This window comes from Sorex fumeus, unplaced genomic scaffold (genome assembly GCF_029834395.1).
Source record: "Sorex fumeus unplaced genomic scaffold, SorFum_2.1 ptg000041l, whole genome shotgun sequence".
Classification (NCBI taxonomy): Eukaryota; Metazoa; Chordata; class Mammalia; order Eulipotyphla; family Soricidae; genus Sorex; species Sorex fumeus.
The window spans coordinates 1,159,271-1,175,754 of record NW_026606098.1 but is presented as its reverse complement, the minus strand read 5'-3'; the positions used below and the strand labels follow the sequence as shown (position 1 = coordinate 1,175,754).

The 16,484-nt window shown below is 54.0% G+C and overlaps 1 protein-coding gene across 2 annotated transcripts in view; it reads left to right on the top strand.

The window, feature by feature from the left end:
• Positions 1-16,484, top strand: part of HLCS (holocarboxylase synthetase) — a 167,663-nt gene that overhangs the window by 31,998 nt on the left and 119,181 nt on the right. For both annotated transcript variants that reach the window (XM_056119533.1, XM_056119532.1), the window contains exon 6: positions 7,043-7,314. In XM_056119533.1, coding sequence (XP_055975508.1) covers positions 7,043-7,314 — 272 coding nt within the window. The remainder of the gene's footprint in view (positions 1-7,042; positions 7,315-16,484) is intronic.

Below are 16,484 nucleotides of genomic sequence, written 5' to 3'. Positions count from 1 at the left end.
CCTCATGCCCTCCTATCGAATTACAGGTGCAATTGGCTGAGAAGTGCTGGAGACTAGGTATGGCCCCGGGGAGTGTCCCAGCTTGGCATTTGGGAACCCTCGTGGTTCGAATCCTGCTGTGGTCCCCTTAGCACACCTCAGAGTGACCCCCCCCCCCCCCCCCCAGGCACTGCCATGGGTATCTTCAAAACTAGACCAGAGCCCAGCAAGTAGACAAATCCTTGCTTCCCTGGGTTCTGTTTTTTCCTTTTTTGGCACCACACCTGACAGTGCTCAGGGCTGGCCTAGTGCTCGGGAGTCACTCCTGGTGAGACTTAGGGCTCTGGATGGGGTCGGCTGTGTGCAAGGCAATTGCCTTCCCTGCTGTACCATCTTCCCCAGCCCTGGTCTTGACTGTCAGACGCCCCCTCCATCACCCCACCCCACAAGAGGGTGCTGTAGCTTTCCTCCAAACGGCTTCAAACGTCCCCTCTGAGATTCCGATCCCACAGCAGCCCAGGTGCGTGCTGAGTAGCGTTTGACAAAGAGGAAGCCGGTTCCCAAAGCCCAGAACAGCTGCAGATGAAAGCAACGTCTCAGCTTTTATAGCCGAGGAGGCGGAGAAGGGCGCTCCCAGCCCGCCTGTCTCTCTTCTTTCTTCCCCCGGCCTCTACCTGCTCTGCAGATGTGCCTGCCTGCCTACAGCCACTTGGAACCAGGGTGAGCTTCGGGATGGAACTGCCCAGGAACCCCATGGGGCTGTTTCCTGCTCCCCCTGACAGCCCAAGTGGAAGCCGGGCCCAGGGCTACACATTTTTTTTTTTAAAGGATGAAGCATACTTTTTATTTTCATAGGACTATTTAGATTTTTTTTTAAATTTTTACTAGTGAAACACCATGAGGTGCAGTTGTAGACTTACAAATTTTTGTGCTTGTGTTTCAGTGATACAGCGATTGAGTACCCATCCATCCACCAGTACCCATTCTCCACCACCACTAATCCCAGTATCCTTCCCACCCCCCATCCCATCCATCCCACCCTGCTTCTGTGGCAGGCATTCCCTTTTGTTCTCTCTCTCCTTTTGGGTGCTGTGGTTTGCAAAAGAGACATTGAGTGGCAATCATGTTCGGTCTATAGTCTACTTTGAGCATGCATCTCCCATCCTGGGAGGATCCTCCCAACACCCTTTATTTGGTGCTCCCTTCTCTATCTGAGCTGCCTTTTCCCCTAGTGTGTGTGGCTGGCATCCAAGCCATGGAGTAATCCTCCTGATACTTATCTCAGCTATTCTTGGCTGTACTTTTATCAGGAACTGTGTTCTACAAGAAGGGTTCAGACGGCTGTCCTGGAGAATATTATTGGGCTGAACTCAAGGAGCACTCTCTCTTTCCCTCTCTCTCTCTCTCCCTCTTTCTCTCTTCCCCCTCTCTCTCTTCCTTTCTCTTTCTCGCTGTTTCTTTGATTCTCTCTCTCTCTCTCTCTCTGTCTTCTCTGTCTCTTCTCTCTCTCTCCTCTCTCCTCATAACCAGGCATGTTCTGCACCCAGCGAGTGACGTTACTGCTTTTCCCGTGTCATTGCGGGGAGTGACAGTCTCAGAAGCGGGATGCAGTTTCTTCTTGGGACAGAGAGTGGCTGTGCGCTTCTGGAATTCTAAAATTGTAAATGGTTGGGGTCCAGAGACATCTCTGTGGGGAGCTAGTCCATCTTGAGAATCAATTTGGAGTCTCTGGATGAAGGCCGTTGATGTGCTGAGATGGGGCCCGGAGACAGTTCGTGGGCATGACAGCCAGAGACATTGCTCTACCCTTACCTGGGGTTTTCTTTTTCGAGTAAGTTTTTTTTTTTCATTTTTAAAAATTTATTTATTTTAAAAAATTTTTGAATCACACCTGGCGGTGCACAGGGGTTATTCCTGGCTCTGCACTCAGGAATTACTCCTGACAGTGCTCGGGAACCATATGGGATGCAGGGAATAAAGCCCAGGTCAGCCGTGTGCAAGGCAAATGCCCTACCCACTGTGCTATCTCTCCGACCCCTGTGAATAAGTTTCTTTGTTTGTTTGTTTTGACCATGACCAGCCTACCAAGGGCTGACTCCTGGCTCTGTGCTCAGAGATCACTCCTAGTGGGTTCGGGAGACCACTTTGGCCACGTGCAAGGCAAATGCTGTCACTCTGGCCCTGCTTATATATGAATTCAACAAATGTTGGATTGTGTTTGTTTTCGTCCAAACTTCAGGAAACGCTGTTCAGATGGATGAAATGCCAGCTTCTTTCGGGAAGAGGCCTTTTTTTTTTTTCTCTTTTTGGTTAAGGTAAAGGCCCTCCCGTTGATCGTCGATTTGCTCGAGCGGGCCCAGTAACGTCTCCATTGGAGACTTTGTTGTTACTGTGTCTGGCATATCGAATACTCTCGGTAGCTTGCCGGGCTCCGAGAGTATTCGATATGCCAAACACAGTAAAAACAAAGTCTCCAATGGAGACGTTACTGGGCCCGCTCGAGCAAATCGACGATCAACGGGAGGGCCTTTACCTTTACCTCTTTTTGGTTACACCTGGCAATGCTCAGGAATCATTCCAGGCAGTGCTCGGGTGACCATATGGGATGCTGGGTGGGGATTGAACCCAGATTGGCCGCATGCAAGGCAAGCGCCTTCCTCGCTGGACTACGGCTCTTGCCCAAGAGTTCTTTTCATTGACTGCCAAGGACAGTCCACGATTGTAGATGGTGATCTAGAGATTTCTGCCCCTCAGGAAGCGCACTTTCCCGGTGACACCGGGCAGTGGGGAACCCTGATTTGGTGTGATTACATCAGGGGCTCATGCCTGGGTGTGGAGCCTGAGGTAAGTGGAGGGAAGCATCATGTGACTCTTTTATTTATTTATTTATTTATTGCATCATGTGACTCTTGCACCTCTGAGGAGACAACTCAGATTTTGTTTATTATTTATTTATTTATTTATTGCACGCAGCCAACATGGCCGACCTGAGTTCGATTCCTCCGCCCCTCTCGGAGAGCCCTGCAAGCTACCGAGAGTATTCGATATGCCAGACACAGTAACAACAAAGTCTCCAATGGAGATGTTACTGGGCCCGCTCGAGCAAATCGATGATCAACGGGAGGGCCTTTACTTTACTTTACTTTATTTTTATTCATTTATTTATTTATTTTTGCTTTTTGGGTCACACCCGGCAATGCACAGGGGTTCCTCCTGGCTCTGCACTCAGGAATTACCCCCGGCGGTGCTCAGGGGACCATATAGGATGCTGGGAATCGAACCCGGGTTGGCCACATGTAAGGCAAACGCCCTACCTGCTGTGCTATTGCTCCAGCCCCTTTTATTTTTTTATTTTTTGCTTTTTGGATCACACCCAGTGATGCTCAGGTGATGCTCAGGGGTTCCTCCTGGCTCTGCACTCAGGAATCACTCCTGGCGGTGCTTGGGGGACCATCTGGGATGCTGGGAATTGAACTCGGGTCGGCCGCGTGCAAGGCAAACGCCCTACTCAGCCACAACTCAGATTCTGAACAGAGCCAAGTCTGCCTGCTCGCATCCCCGCCCCCTGCCCGTCTCCCCTCTCCCCAGCCACACTCCCCAGCTTTCCTGTCAGCGAAGCCACAGGGCAGGCCTGTCAATCAAAAGCAAACACTCTTCCTGGGAGGCTTGTGGCCCTGTTGCTTCTCTAACGCCAAGGGAGAGTATTTGACAAGTTGTTTTTCTGGGGGGCCAGAAGGAATCTCACCTAGCAGAGGTAGAGGGGAGTGGTTGAATGGGGCCCCCCTAATCCCTCTTCCACTTTGTGTCTCAAAAGGCCAGGAAATACGTGTTTGAAAGGGAAATGTCCAATGTACTTTCACTAATTGAAAAAAAAAAGTTATTCCATTTGAGTGGAGTGAGGTGATTTCTTCACTGAACTCAGAGGCCACTGTGCTCTTCTGGATGTAGGACATATTCTGGATGTCTTGCCTTTTTGAGCTTTCTCCAATTCCTAGTACGCTCAGGAGCCGGATGGCTGGCATGGAAGATACCTCTTCATGCTCTGTATTTTAATTTTTGCAGCGCCAGGATTGCATGCAAGGCCTCCACCCCCTACGCTGATCTCTGGCCTGACCCTTGATGACTTTTTTCCACTATACTTGGCATTTCTCAGACCATGCATGGCTCTGTGCTTTGTACTTGGGGCCTTGCCTGGCAGTGAGATTATATGCGATGCTGGGGATCAGAGCCAGGTTCACTGCTATGACTGCATGCAAACCGAGTGCTGTAACTTTGTATCTGTTTGTTTTTGTTTTTGGGTCACACCCAGAGATGCTCCTGGATTTACATTCATTACACTCAGGAATTACCCCTGGAGGTACTTGGGGGACCATATGGGATGCCGGGGATTAAACCTGGGTCACTGCACGCAAGGCAAATGCCCTCCCTACTGTGCTATCGCTCTAGTCCTTGCTCTCTGTACTCTCTCTCCAGCTCAGCTTTCTTTCTTTCTTTTTTTTTTTCATTTTGGGTCACACCCAGTGATGCTCAGGGGTTACTCCTGGCTCTGCACTCAGGAATTACTCCTGGCGGTGCTCGCCCCCATTACTCCTATGGGATGCTGGGAATCGAACCTGGGTCGACCACTATGCAAGGCAAACGCCCTCCCCTCTGTGCCATCACTCTGGTCCCTGATGTATTTATTTCCAGTAGGGGCGGGAGGATCACACTGCCCTGTGATGGGTCTTCCTTCCTGCTAGCCCTGGGCTGGGTCGCTTGGCCCTGGAGCCCTCTCTGCTCGCCTGCTGGCCCTGGGTTTTTATTTCTCTCTTGGCTGCTGTGTTTGGATGTCGCCACCTGCTTTGCTCGGCTGGGGATGAGACTGTCTCTCTCGCTAATCCTGTTTGCCCCCGGCCAGCACGTTTCTCTCATGTTCAGTAAGTGCCGTGGGCTTCGGTCTCTTAAAAGCCTGGGGGCCGTCCCCACTAATGGATGGTGAAAAGCTTCCTTGGCTCCTTGTCTGCGAGGGGCCTTGGAGTCAGGCACAGACCAAATGCAGCCCACCCACCGTGGGCAGCCACCCAGCCTCCCGCCTGGCCCCACACCCTCTTCCCAGCCCTTGCCCAGGGCAAAGGGGAGTCTCCCACACAGCGGGGGGGGGGGGGGGGTGGGAGTTTCGCCAGATGGCCTTTGGCACCGGATGGGAAAGTGGACATGCCGGTGTTTCTAGGCAGGCCGGACTCTCTGCTCCTGACCAGCGGTGGGGGTCAGCTGTGTCCCGCTTATGTACTCGTTGGACTGTCTAGAAGGGCACTTCTGAGCCGGTGACCTCAGTATCCCCCAGTGTCCCTCCTCCCGCAACACTGGGCAGTGCCTGCACCTTGACTGTTCCCATCTCCCATGAGGCTGGACAGCGTCCCCCCTCTCCTAAGGGGCCAGACAGTGTCCCCCCCACCCCCAGCAGCCCCTCATCTCCCTGCATTTCCCTGTGTGGGTTGCAGTGAGTCAACAGGTGACGTGGCTCCCCGAGTGGTCCTGTGTGCAGAACTTTCTTCTTCTTTTTTTTTTTTTTTTGCTTTTTGGGTCACACCTGACCATGCTCAGGAGTTCCTCCTGGCTCTGCACTCAGGAATTACTCCTGGCGATGCTCGGGGGACCATATGGGATGCCAGGGATCGAACCTGGGTTGGCTGCATGCAAGGCAAACACCCTATCCGCTGTGCTATCGCTCCAGCCCCTGTGTGGAGAAACTTTCAGCCTGCTTCACTCCTTCCTCATGCAGCGACATCCCCTCTCTCTTCCTCTCTCTGTCCCTCTCCCTCCTTCTCCCTGTCCCTGTCTCTCCCCTCCCTCCATCTCTCCATCACTTTCTCTTTCTCTCCCCCTCTCCGTCTCTCTCTTTTCCTCTCTCTCTGGTTCTTGGGTCACACCCAGCAGTGCTCAGGGCTGACTCCTGGCTCTGTGCCCAGGGATCCCTCCAGGGGGAACTGAGCCGAGGTCCGCTGTGTTGCAGGGCTAGCACCCTCCCCGCTATCCTAGGGCCGAGGCCCTCACCCTGCGTCTTTCTTCGCCCGTGAGAGGCTCTTTGCCAGTCTTGGCTGTTGGAGCCAGCCCCACGTGGCCAGAATGGCAAGCTCATCGTCCAGGGCACGGGGTGGTGGTGGTTGGCAGGGCCCCGAGTTCCACGGCATCATCGATACTGCGGGCTGCAGCCTTTCTCGGGGCGCCTCACCCCTGCGTGTTGCTTTCACGGGCACGGATCTGCCAGCTGAGGCCGGGGGCGAAGGGGCAGAGCCAAGTGAGAGGGGCTCAGGTAGTTCTGGAGGGGACTCTGCTTTACTTCCCGTGGGGGCGGGCAGCCTTGAAGCCGCCCAGGCCGAGTAAATGAGGGGACTGGACCGGGGTGGGGTGGGGTGGTGAGCACTGAGGTGCTGAGCTGGAGTGGGTGCGGGGAATGCCCGGGGATTGATTTCCGACCTCGTCGCTTTATCCCCCGGTTGTGCTGGAACACAGCGGCTGTGTAAGTTAGGCTGTTCTTGCTTGTGAATATGGAAGGATTCATGTTACCCGAATGGGCATTTTATTTTTATTTATTTATTTATTTGCTTTTTGGGTCACACCCGGCGATTCACAGGGGTTACTCCTGGCTCTGCACTCAGGAATCACTCCTGGCAGTGCTCAGGGGACCATATGGGATGCTGGGAATCGAACCCGGGTCAGCCACGTGCAAGGCAAACGCCCTACCTGCTGTGCTGTCGCTCCGGCCCCAACCGAACGGGCATTTTATTCTGTAATTTTGGGCTCAGGGGGCTTCCCAAGCAGTGCTCCAGGGGCCTGGAGTCCTCTGGTGATGCTTAGACAACTGGGCTGGATGGTCAGTGTCGGTCCTGGTGATGCGATGGTGCTGGAGGCCCCTAGGACCCCCCACTCCCACCCCACCATTCGTGCTTAGGGGCCACATCCAGTTAGCGGCCCCTGGAATGTAAGCCTCACCGCCACCCCCAGGCCCCTCTTGGGCGTTTAGGGAAGGGCGAGCAGCTGACCTCAGTGCCCAGCACGGTCTCTTGGTCTCTCCCCGATGCAGGAGCTCCGGGAGCCTCTCCGGCAGTGGCTGGAGGGACGCATGGACGCCGAGGGGGCCATCAAGTCCAGGCAGCTCACCCTGAAGTTCGTTTCCGCTCTCACCCCGGAGCTGGAGGTCACCCCGTCCATGCTCCCTGTGGTCACAGACGCGGAAGCCTTCTCGTCGGAGGTCTTTGACTTGGACACCTACCGGCGGAACCTGAGCACGGAGTGCCTGGGGCGGAGCATCCTGTTTGCCGAGGTGACGACCACCACCATGAGTCTGCTGGATGGGTGAGTATGAGTATGGGTACTGCGTGGGCCAGGGATGGGGGGGTCGTCGCATCCAGCCTGCCCCCCAGAGCTGGGGGCCAGGGAATCTGGTTCCAGCGCCTGAAGCAAGACCCTGAGCTCTCAATGCAAGGGGCTGAGTGAATTCACTGTGTGGGGGGATGAGTGGGTTCTCGTTGCGGGGGGCTGAGTGAATTCTCGATATGGGGGGCTGAGTGACTTTCCGAGTGAGTGAGTTCTCGGAGTGTTTCTTTCCTGCCAGCAACTCTTTTTTTTTTTTTTTTTGGGTCACACCTGGCGATGCTCAGGAGTTACTCCTGGCTCTGCACTTAGAAATCACTCCTGGTAGTGCTCGGGGGACCATATGGGATGCTGGAAATTGAACCCGCATCAGCTACGTGCAAGGCAAACGCCCTACCCGTTATGCTATCGCTGCTCCAGCCCTACCAACAACTCTTTTTCTTTTGTTGTTGTCATATTTCGGGCTACATCCAGCGATGCTCAGGGTTTACTCCTGGCTCCGAACTCAGGGATGGCTCCTGGCGATGCTCAGGGGACCATATGTGATGCTGGACACTGAGCTTGGGTCCGAGCAAGGCAGCACCCTCCTGCTGTACTGGTGATGTGGACAGTCCTTCCCTAGGGGCACTTGGGACTGGCCAGTGCCTCGCTTTCTTGCTCTTACAGTCCCATCCCTGAGATGAACCTGGCTCGGGGGGCCCTGGGCAGGCAGGTTTGCGGGGTGTGGATGCTGGGGTAAGTAGAATGAATGGGAGTTTAGTGCGCTGATGTCCAGCCAGGTTTGCTCCATCTGAGGCCTTCCAGGGGCACCCATCACCCTGTGCCTGTGTGGACACGACCCCCCCTCTTGCTTCTTCCATCTTGTGCTTTTTTTTTTTTTTCGCTTTTTGGGTCACACCCGGCAATGCACAGGGGTTCACTCTGGCTCTACACTCAGGAGTTACTCCTGGCGGTGCTCAGGGGACCCTATGGGATGCTGGGGATCGAACTCAGGTTGGCCGCGTGCAAGGCAAACACCCTACCCACTGTGCTATGGCTCCAGCCCCTTGTCTTGTGTATTTTTTTTTTTTTTTGGCTTTTGAGTCACACCTGGCTTTGCACAGGGGTTACTCCTGGCTCTGTACTCAGGAATCACTCCTGGCGGTGCTCAGGGGACCATATGGGATGCTGGGAATCGAACTCGGGTAGAGCCTGGCAAGCTACCTGTGGCATATCCAATATGCCAAAAACAGTAACAATAACGGGCCTCATTCACCTGACCCTGAAAGAGCCCCCAATACATCACTGGGCTATGCTAGCATGTGACAGGGATGAATGGAGATGTTACTGGTGCCCGCTCGAGCAAATCGATGAACGGTGGGATGACAAGTGACAAGTGATTATTTTTTTATCCTCGTGAGATATAGTTATAAAGCTTCCCTGTTTGAGTTTCAGTCATAAAACGATTGATTACCCAACCCTCCACCTGTGCACATCTCCCACCACCAAGGTCTTCAGTATTCCCCCACCCCACCCTTCCCCGTGTCTCTATGACAGACACTCTCTCCCATACTCTCTTTTATATTGCTTGTTTTGAATAGCATAAGATGTCGTAGCCGTGCTCTCCTGGAATTCTAAAATTTTAGATAATTAGAGTCCGGAGAAATCTCTGCCATTGGAGATTCTTTTGTGTGTCTCTGGATTATGGCCATTAAGGAGTTTAAGTAGCAGCCGGAGGCAGTTTGTGGGCGTGACCTCCAGGGTCCCATGTGGTCAGGGGGATGAGAAGGACTGGACCATCCCCTATTCCTTGAGGTCTGGAGTTTGTCGTCACTGAACCTGCGTACCTGCACTTCTCATTGGGTTCTGGAAGTTGGCGGCCGCCGGGGTTCTTAGGGGGTAGGTGGAAGGACGCACTCCGGTGAAGTCGGCCTGGCTTAAAATCTGGTGGCATCTCTGCAGTGACATGCTGCTTTTCTGAGTGAGACGTCCAGCCTCCTTGACCAGACTTGGAGGAGAGATGAGACTGGAAACAGAGACTTTGACGTTCAGACTGTTCCCATTGCTCTGGGCGGGGGGGCTGTGAGCGGGGATTCTCCCTGATGACCTGGAAACTCTTTGAGCTTGTAGGGGGCCAGATGGGGGTGGGACAGTGGCTGGGGCCTGGGGGCACTTCAGCATGGCAGTCAACAGCCAGCACAGGACTCTGACGATCTTGAAGGCCAAGACGTCCCTTTGCTTCCTGAGCTGATCTGTATTTCACATAAAGCAATTTGTGTTTCTTTGGGGGCCACACTGGGAGTGTTCAGGCCTTAATCCTGGCTCTGTGCTCAGAGGTCACTCCTGGTGGTGCTTGGCCAGTGATGATGGGGGGGGGTCTCCTGTGTGGTGCCAGGAATTGAGCCTGATCTGCTGTTCTTCCTCTCGGGTCCCAGCTACGGCATTTCTGTCCTAACTGATGAGGGATTGAGTATCCCAGCGACAGCACCTGTTAGCTGAACTGCCAGCGAGTGAAGTCAGACCCTCCTGTGAAATCGAGAATTTTTGTCTGTGCAAAAAAGAGTATTGCCGAGAACCACCTCTCATCCTTCCCAGGCCCCTCCAGTAGGGAGACAGAGAGGCAGGGAGATGGGGACCACAGCCTGATGGTAAAAATGACCCGTTTAATGCAGAGCTGCTAACATACTTATAGAGCGTCTGAAGCGGGTTGAGATAAGGACATAGGTGTGATTGAACATTTACATAGAAAAAAACATCTGGAAATCTACATAGAGCACTTACATAGATAAAACATAGGAATTTCTCTTGGGGAGATCAACTCTAGGAAACACTGTCTCTCAGGGACATCTACATTGCTTTTGTCTTTCCCTCTAGTTGTATATGTTAAACAATTAAGTTTACTTCTTATCAATACTTGCAGTTGTTTGGATAAACACAGTAAGAAACAAAGATCCCAACACTTAGTTCTCTGGGCAAGGCTTTTACCATAAATCCCAGACTATGTCTCCTCAGACCAGTTCAGCTTATCTTTCCCATGGGGATCCTGTCTCTTAAGTCGTAACAGCTTGCACCAAGACCATGCATTTGTGCTTTCTAGACTGTCCCACTTCGATGCTGGGGTAGTTTTGCCATTTGCCCTGGGTGCATCCCAGTCCCACAGCGGGACCTCCCTTTTGGGGTGTTGGGAACTACAACAACTGAAGCCTGAGTCAAGTAATTATGACCAGTGCCCAGGAGTAGATATATTTCAGAGTCAATCAACTCTCAGATATTAGGAGCACAGCTTTAACAGTTTTTCTATGTTTAACCCAAGAACCATTCATTGCTCTGTAGTAAAAATATAAAAAGGCTACGGGGGAAATAGAAAAGCAGGTACAAATACACACCACTTGAAATACAAAGCAGTACAAATACAAAGTTCAGAATTAGCAGAAGTTTTGGCTTGTAAGTAATCAAGACTGACTTGGGGAACTGTGACAATGAGAGGTAAAACACAACGGAAAGGTTAAAGATAGACTTAAACTAAATTAGGCATGCTAGCAAGGGCACAGTAGTAAGCTTCTCTGGGAGGAGGAAAAGGGGCAATTCACTGATGAAGCCTAAAGCACTTAGGGTCAATATTCAACGTCACTGTGACCGTGACCGAGGTGGGTCCAGATGGTCTCATGCATAGACTTGGTTTGGTTACGGCCTTGTTTGGTGGTCTTGTTCACTAGCTCACCTTTGAGGGGGAGTGGGGTGGAGCCAGGGTGATCGCACATACCTGTGTATGAGTCAGGGCGGGGGTCACAGCAGAGAGCCAACCCATACCCCCACGCTTGCCAGGCAGGAGATGGCGGCTGTGACAGGCACAAAGACCTCAGGTGCTGACCAGGGAAGGCACCAGTGTTTATGCCACTCATGGTTGCCTTTGGGGACTGCTCAGCGGGTGCTCTTGTACCAAATCCAGGTCAAGCTGCTCAGGGGGTGAGCGTGAGGAGTGAGCTGAGTGATCGCAGGTGGGGCTGGGGCCTGGAGCCTCTTTCAGGAGAAGGACCCTGAAAGCTTGTCTTGGTGCCAGGAGCATCCGCAAAGGGACCTGAGATGCTTCAGTAAAACATTTGGCTTAAAAGTCCAATGTGGGGCAGAAATAATTGTACAGTGGGGAGGGCACTTGCTTTGCATGCGGCTGATCTGGGTTCGATCCCTGACATCCCCTATGGTCCCCTGAGCACCGCCAGGAGTGATTCCTGAGTGAAAGAGCCAGGAGTAACCCTTGAGCATTGCTGAGTGTGACCCAAAAAGCCAAAAAAAAAAAAGTCAAATGTGGGCTGGAGTGACAATATACCACAGGGTTCCCCGAGCATCGTCAGGAATGATTCCTGAGCATTGCCGGGTGTGACCCAGAAAACTGAAACAGCAAAAAAGTAAGTCAAACTTCAATACTTCAGTAATACTTTTAATACTTCAGTTATACTTCAGTAGTACTTGAAGTCCGTACTTCTGTGAGATGTTTGGCTTCAGCCTTTGACTTCAGTGAGCCCTGAAGGTAAAACACAAAGGAAAGGTTAAAGATAGACTTAAACTAAATTAGGGATGCTAGGAAGGGCACAGTAAGCTTCTTTTTTTCTTTTTTCTTTTTTTTCCCCTTGGTCTAAGAAGACCCAAGCAGGGCAGCAGGAAAGAGCTGGGGAGAGACACACAGGCATCGTCCCACTCATGAATCCAGTCCCCGAGGAGTTTCAGGCCTGAGCCCCTGCTTCCCAGGAGGGCGAGCGAGACCACCCCTCAGGGCGTGCAGAAATGGTGAAACAGTCCCCTCAGGGGTAGTTGTGTGTGTGGGGGGGCTAGCTCAGGTGCTGGTAGATGCCCAGAGGGGCGCAGAGTGAGGTTTTCCCCTGAGAAGGGGGTCGTTGGTCAGACAAACGTGGGGAACCTCTGGCTTAAGCCTTCTGAAAAGCAGTGGCAAAAATCCACGTGCCTGGGTGATGTTTTCCAGAAGGTTCCCCGGGGCTGGTCCTCCTTCCTCCTTGGACGGTGATGTGGGTCGCCTTCTCCCTGCTTCCACCCCTCCCCCAGACCCGGGTTCGATTCCGCTGCCACTGAGGACTGGGTTGAGAGCCCTATGCTGAGGCTGGGGTTGTGCCAGGGCAAGTGCGGGGTCTACACTGTGTCCCGTGGCCACGTCCAGCTGCCGAAGAAACTTCCTGCAGACTGGGAGCTCTCGGTCTAGGCCAGGGGGTGGGACGGCCACTGCCAAGCCCCGACAAAGCCACATACCCGCGTGTCCTGCCCACTGCTTTCCTCCTGTGCCCAGCTGTGTTTGACCCTCCGGCCGTGGGACCTCGAAGCTTGACCCCACATGACCTCACTGTGTCTTGGTCAGCTTGGGAGGGGCTTCTGCCCTGTTGGACTCCTCTCCGGCCCTGAGCGGTGGCCCTGTACACCTGGGTGCTCCCTGGGGGGGCGGGGGGGGTCCACGCATCCTGGCTCTGTGCCGGGATCACCCTGGGTGGCACCAAAGGTCAAACTCGGGCTCGGCGCGTGTCAGGGGGCACCAGGGATGCACCGTGGGCAACCCTTCCCCCCTGTTGGCAGGGTTGGCTCTGAGCCGCTGGGGTGGGCGTTGGGAGAGCCGCGTCGGAAGAGAATCCTTTTGTTTGGCAACCGGGGCACCGGCCTCGGCTTCTCACTTCCTCGGACCCGTGTAGTCGCCCCCAAACATCTCATTCCCCATCCCTTCCCTTCTGCTCTCCTCACCCCCCCCCCCCCCACATTCCCCCCACCCCCGCTCCCCGGAGCCCGGCCAGAGAGGACGGGAATGGGGCTGGAACTAATTTAATGGCTGAGTGACCTCACGGCAGAGAAACAGCCGGACCCTAATAGGGGTCTTTGTCTGCGTTCCCACCCTGGCTGGTAGTGTGCCCGTCAGGAGCCCAGCGAGACGCACAGGTGGAAGCCATTAGACCTGTCATAAAGTTTGAAAAATTGATTCTGGAGACCCCGTGAATAGATTGAACCTGACAGGGTTGTCCTAAGGATTCGGAGGAAAAAATTCTGCAGTTTTAATTTGAAATCCCTTGATTATTCATTAGCTCTCCAGATGGTTTTTGTTGATGTTTCCCCATTAATGCCTGGACTCTGTGTCCCGAGCAGGCCCACAGGTATAACGAGTGGAGAAGCAACAACACCCCCTGCCCCCGCCCAGGGTCGCCCCGTTAACGGGAAGTTCGTGGAATTGTGGACTAAAGGAGCGATTGCTCGGGAATAATTAGCACGCGCCTCTTCTTACAGCTGGCACGGTGCTTTTGCCGAGCGTGATGGGCGAGTGCTTCCTTGGTTTAGAATATAACTCAGACTTGTGGCTCGTGGGCATGACCAGAAGGTTATTCTGCAGAGTTCTCCACCAAATGCTTTCTCAACAGAAATTTGCTTTCGATATTCATTCAACACCTAGACAAGTTAACCTGTTACGCGTGGCTAAGTGAACCTGTTTCCCTGCCCCCTGTGGGAGTTACGTGGTTTCTACTCTCCCAGCTCTTTTCCTGAGAGTTTTCAGGGTTTGGGGATGCTTTGGTGACTGATTTGTTGTTGTTGTTGTTTTCTTTAGAATGATCCCCCACCCTGTTCCTGGCTCTATTTCTCTGTTTTCTTCTCAGCATTGAGTGTTTCAGAGTCCGGAGGTAGCCCTTGTCACTGCACAGCTCCGAGAAGGGGGGACTGTTCAACGGGAGCTGCATGGGCAGGGCACGGTCCTTCAGGGCCCTCCCTGCGCATGTCCTCTAAAGCCTCTCCCTCCTCTCCCCACCCCTCCCCTCCTTTCCTCTCCTCTCCCCTCCCCTCCCTTCTCCCCTCCTATCCCTCCTCCCCTCTCCCCTCCCCTACTCTCCTCTCCTCTCCCATCCCTCCTCCCCTCTCCCCTCCCCTACTCCCCTCTCCCCTCCCCTACTCCCCTCTCCCTTCTCCTACTCCCCTCTCCCCTCCCCTACTCTCCTCTCCCCTCCCGTCCCTCCTCCCCTCTCCCCTCCTTCCCTCTCCTCTCCCTACCCCTCCCCTCCTCTCCTCTCCCCTTCCCTCCCTTCTTCCCTCCCATCCCTTCTCCCTTCTTCCCTCCTTCCCTCTCCTCTCCCTCCTCTTCCCACCGCTCCCCTCCTCTCCCCTCCCCTCCCCTTTCCCCTCCCATCCCTCCTCCCTTCTCCCCTCCTCTCTCCTCTCCCCTCCTTCCCTCTCCTCTCCCTCCTCTTCCCACCCCCCTCCTCTCCCCTCCCTTCCCTTCTCCTCTCCCATCCCTCCTCCCCTCTCCCCTCCTTCCTTCTCTTCTCCCTCCTCTCCCCACCCCTCCCCTCCTCTCCTCTCCCCTTCCCTTCCAATGCCTTTCCCAGTCCCATCACTTGACTGTTTCTCAGCCACGCCAGCTGTGTGTGGGGACTCTGCTTTGGCCTTGGGGCTCCATGGGAGAGAGGCCGAGGGACCCTCCCTCCCAGGGACCCTGTGGTGCTCCCAGGGCAGGGGTGGAGGAGCGTGGTATCTACACCATCTCTCTCTGTGCCTGGAGCCTTGGGTGATTTCCTTCCCCCTGGACCTTCCGGAGTATTTGTCCTCCAATAGCCTCACATAGGCTCTGCCACACACACTCACCGATGGGAGGAGGCCTTGGGGTCGAGGTTCTGTTGAGGTTCTTGAATTTTCTTTCTTGTCTTTCTCTAAGCCCCGTGGAGGGTCCTGGAGATGACAGAAACGAATCATTTCAGCCCAGCTTTTCCTGCGAAGCAAGAACAGCCCAGAGTGTTTCCCTTCAAACACGGAGGGTCCCAGAGGCTGGAGCGATAGCACTGCGGGGAGGGCATTTGCCTTGCATGGGGCAGACCCTGGTTCGATTCCCAGCATCCCATATGGTCCCCTAAGCACCGCCAGGAGTAATTCCTGAGTGCAGAGACGGGAGTAACCCCTGTGCATCATCAGGTGTGACCCAAAAAGCAATAAAATAAAATAGCACTGCACCGCACTGTCCTCCTGTTGTTCATCGATTTGTTCGAGTGGGCCCAGTAAGGGGCCAGAGATGGCTGTACTCCTGCCTGGGTATGAGCTCCAGCCAGGGGCTCAGGGGTATGCTAGTCTCCTTCCCTGTGAGGCCCCTAGGACCACAGGAGACTATCTCCAGGGCCCGAGGCCACACACAGACTCAGTGGGAAAGAGCGTTTCCAAAGCTTGATTTCGAATCTGGTGTATGTCTCCGCTAGAGGAAAATAAAACCGTCCGACCTACCTGTTGTGTTTCTGATAACCCACATACAGATTATGTAGAGAATCCGTGTCCTGTCTATACCCGAGGCAAGGAAAGCCAGTGACTGTGTCTGGGTTAAAAAAAATGTGTTTGGGGCCGGAGCCATAGCACAGGGAGGAGGGCGTTTGCATTGCAGGCAGCCAACCTGGGTTCAATCCCCGGCATCCCATATGGTCCCCTCAACACCGCCAGGAGTAATTCCTGAGTGCAGAGCCAGGAGTAACCCCTGTGCATTGCCGGGTGTAGCCCAAAAAAACAAAATTAAAAAAAGTGTGTTTGGGTTCAGATTTGTCAGTGAGTGGGTTAATCGGGCTGAATTTCTCCTTCTGTCTTCTTTTCTGACCTGGGCAGAGCTTCTGTTTCTCTCCCTGGCACATGTCGGTGGCCTGGGAGTTGAGTGCGGCTGTGCCCGGGCGCCCTAGGGAAGCTCTGCCCGCCTGGACCCCGACACGCACCTGGGCTGGGCCGTGTGGCTCTCTTTCTGCCGACAGGCATTCCGTCAGCCCGGGAGCCCAAATGCCGCATTTTTTCGGCATTGCACACGCAGCCATTCATCATGTTCGTTTTTTGGGTCTGACTCTCCCTCAAGGGCAATTCAGATTCACGAGAAGGAAGCCAGTGAGGTCATAGCCTGGCAGAGCGGCTGTTCCCTGGGTTGGGGGGGGACAGACGGAGTAGAAGGGGAGGAGGAGGGGAGATGGAGTGATGGTTGCTGTCTGTACCTGGGCGTAGGGCTCATGGCTCGCTCCTGCTGGCTTCACAGTTAATTATTATTATTATTGTTATTATTATCGATAGCACAGCGGGTAGGGCGTTCGCCTTACACGCGGCCAACATGGCCGACCCGAGTTCGATTCCTCCGCCCCTCTCGGAGAGCCCGGCAAGCTACCGAGAGTATTCGATATGCCAGA